A 3,605-nucleotide genomic window follows, 5' to 3' on the forward strand; every position below is an offset into this window, starting at 1 on the left:
GAATACCGCGGAACTTTTGTCCTTGCTTCGTCGACGAGTCCTGGTTCTCGAAACCTGAAGGCTTCCTAAGAGAGCACAGGAAATACTTGAGTCGCAACCTGCAGGAACAAGTGGCTGAATTACGGGAGGGATTTCATGGAGCTGGCAATTTGCTGGGAAGCAAAATGAAATACTACAACGAGTACGAAAATGCTGTGTAATGAAAGCGGTGGCTCGACCAGATTGCAGACCAAAAGCCGATTTCTGCTCTAGCAGACACTTACCGTCGCCGGATGCAGGAAGAATGCTGCAGGTTATTCGATAGTCATAATTAAGACACTGAATTATGGGGTTTGTAAAACATAGTTCTTCTCTCTGATTCATGACTGTCAGCCCCTTAATGCACACATCAAGTAGCAGTTGCGACTTATGATACCTTCAAGCAGTCTTGTAGGTCGTGCCAAGAGACACGTTGAAGTAGGAATCGCCATGAAGTAGTATACATATAGAGCAGAAATATGACGCCTTAATCTACGCCATTCATCACAAGCTTAGGGTTTACGTTCCGCTACTCTATTGTTGCTAGATTTTCTATGATAGACTATTGTAGAAAGCAAAGTCGAGATCATGGACATTCTCCACGGGTTCGATAGTTACCAATCAAAATCTCAAGGTCTTGGAAACAATACTTAGCTTCTAGAAGTGACGAGTGATAGCGCCAGAGGATACGGGCGCAGGCGTGGGCTTCAGCACCATACCACTCTCATAGAGACCCGAAATATCAGCGGGGACGGCGACATCGAGGCAGCCGACACGGCTTCAGGGTACAGTCTACATCAAAGTGCCCGGGATTCTCAACGTTGTCCGCCTCATGCAATGGGGCTTTGATGCGATTGGTGAACCTCTCAAAAAGCTGGCAAGAACTCCGATATTCCAGGCGTTGGACGTTCAACTCAAAGGTTAGGTTATAAATACTGACGAAACGTAGCAAGTCCCCGGCTTCCGGCCATTTCAATCCTCGGAAGTCTATCTGTGTCGTTGCTGCGAACTAATCCGACGATGTCAAGGGAATGAGGAATGAGTGAGATTGATGCCATCTTGTAAAATCTGAATCCGTTCCGAGCTATCAGGAGGCTAAGATCGCCAGCGATACTTCTACATGGCGGCAATGCCAATGGGAGAGACCAGGTACTCAACCCTGGAACTCGCCCCTGTGCTCGTATTCACGTTGGAATACTATGCAGATAGATACCAAGAGTTAGCAAGAGTAGATGGAGTGAATCTAATCGAGTTTCAGCAGGATGGAATAAATGAACATCTATCATTCAGTCTCATGGACAACAAAAGTCCCCAATTCTTAAGCTGGAGCCCGGTTTTACGATGTCAAGAAGAAGCGGAAGGCCACTTGGCGCTTTACTGGCAAGAAACATACGATCTGTTAAAGATGCCTAACTGAATCTATACCCAGCAATTTTTACCTGCCTTTTCCACTTTTTCCACTGGGAAAGAACAAACTAAACACTTGAGCAAAGTGGCCGCGAGGGGGCATATATAGCGCGGCTCGAGGAGACAAACTTCCAACCTATTACATACAGACCCAGTCCACATTAGCTTGGCTCTTGTTAGGATGTTGTTCTATTCTGAGGAGTTACCTAGGACCGCGAACGCCTAGCGCGGACTTGATGATATGCGACAAGAAGAAACTTCAAACTCAAAGCCTCGGTGTGCGAGTTTGACGCTCATTGTTGTAGAAAAGAAGACGCAAAGTCTTTAGACGTCATATGTACCCAGGTCCTTATCAACAATTTCTCAATTTATCATCACAGCTGCGAGAAGACAAAAGTTAGTAGATGCGAGACGGATATTGCTCTTGGCGACCAGCAAGTATAGCAATATCATTTCCAAAGCTGAATTCGGGATGGTGTATAGATGTATATGACGTTTTCAACTGTGTCCCACTTCCACAACACGCTACAAGTACATTCTCTTCCCACCGCGTCGGGTGTAAGAAAAAATCTCTATCGGTCTCCTACGTTTGGGCGTCGATGGATTATTTCGTTCCCATCTCCTCCACCAAACCCCCACGGGTTCTCCCAAGGTGTCTCAGTCTATTTCTTCCTCACAAGTACGGGCAACTCACAGAACAAGTCTGCCAGGCTCCTCCTCCAAAATCACCTTGACCCTCTCCAAAAACACCTTGGCGCGCTTCTCATCGCCCTGCGGCACCGTCACGGTGAACAGGTTGCTTCCTGACGACATGCCAGGGGTATGGTGAGCAGCAGCAGCAGCGACCGGCTTCTTAGCAGCAGCGTTCTTGGCGGGTGCGGCGAGGAGGTCGATAATATCAGCCGAGGACGATCTCTTGGACGCGCGGGGAGCCAGGAGCGAAGACTCGGGCAGGGCGGAGATCTGGGGCATGTAGTATCCGCGCGAGCCGCGGGGTGCCAGCTTGTCGAGGCCGAGGACCTGGTTGAAGAGCTCGTCGGCGGTGGCCTTGCGGGCCGAGGGGGGGCAGGTCGTCGTTGGCGACCTCGGCGGCGCGGGCGACAAAGGTGGAGACGGGCATGAAGACACCAAGGGTGGACTGGATGCGCTTCTGGGCCTCGAGGACCTTTGCGAGGGAGACGGGGAGGGCGACCTCGGAGTCAACAGGCGCGGCGGGGGCCTCGGCCTTCTTGGGGGGCGGGAGCGGGGGCCTCCTTCTTAGGCGCGACCTTGATGTTGCTCAGGTCGAGGTGGGACATCTTGACGGCGCGGTCCATGATCTTGGAGGGAGTTTCGGCGTTGATGGTGCCCAGGTAGGCGAGGACGTCACCCTTGAGGAGGCGGCCGTTGGGGCCCGTGGGCTCGATCTGGTTGACGGCGTCCTTGTCGAGGCCGTGGCCGTTGACGAGGGCCTGGACGGAGGGGAGGAGTGGGTATCGCTGCTCGCGGGCCTTGGAGCCGGAAGTCTTGGCCGCGCCGCCCTTTTGCTGCGAGGGGGTCGACGCCGCCGCGGGACCGTCGCTCTTGGGTGCTGGCTTCTCGGCGGCGGGGGCGGGCTTCGAGGAGGAGGTGTTGTCTTCAGCGGGAACCTCGAGAGAGGAGAGGTCGTCACCGGGCTCGGCGATGACGGCGATACGGGTGCCGACCTGGACGGCCTTGGCGCCGTCACCGGTGGTGATCTTGAACATGACGCCGTCGTCCTGAGCCTCGACGTCCATGGTGGCCTTATCCGTCTCGATCTCGAGGAGCACGTCGCCGGCGGAGAAGGATTCGCCCTCCTTGACCTTCCAGCTGGCGATGCTACCCTCCGTCATGGTTGGGGAGAGGGCAGGCATGGAGAAGTTCTGGGCCGCGAGGCATCGTGCTGAAGTCCGGAAGCCTGTTTTCGGGGGGTCGAAGAGTGGTCAGCTCCGGTTCTGTCTCTCGGTTTCACGTCGTTGCAGAGGGACAGCAAAAAGGACATATCTGCTGACAGCTACAGCATCTCTGAGAGGGAACGGAGTGATCTACGGACCTCGAGCTGTGGACTCTGCGGGTATTCTCCGGCCAGCAACCCTCGCAGAAAGACGAGCCGCCGTCGCAAGGGAAGCCATCTTTACGATTCACGGGAACCGTTGGTCGGAGCCGGAGCTTTATTCGGG

General features: G+C 53.9%; 1 protein-coding gene across 1 annotated transcript; it reads right to left on the reverse strand.

The window, feature by feature from the left end:
• Positions 1 to 2,115: 2,115 nt before the first annotated feature.
• PDX1 (pyridoxine biosynthesis protein) lies at positions 2,116 to 3,278 on the reverse strand (the record flags this gene model as incomplete). The annotated part of the gene is made up of 3 exons (XM_065758175.1): positions 2,116 to 2,472; positions 2,510 to 2,653; positions 2,694 to 3,278. 3 exons carry the CDS (start codon positions 3,276 to 3,278, stop codon positions 2,116 to 2,118), a joined length of 1,086 nt encoding a protein of 361 aa, XP_065613317.1.
• Between the last annotated feature and the right edge of the window lie 327 nt (positions 3,279 to 3,605).

This window comes from Colletotrichum fioriniae (genome assembly GCF_027942845.1).
Source record: "Colletotrichum fioriniae strain IMI 355084 chromosome Unknown scaffold_9, whole genome shotgun sequence".
Classification (NCBI taxonomy): Eukaryota; Fungi; Ascomycota; class Sordariomycetes; order Glomerellales; family Glomerellaceae; genus Colletotrichum; species Colletotrichum fioriniae.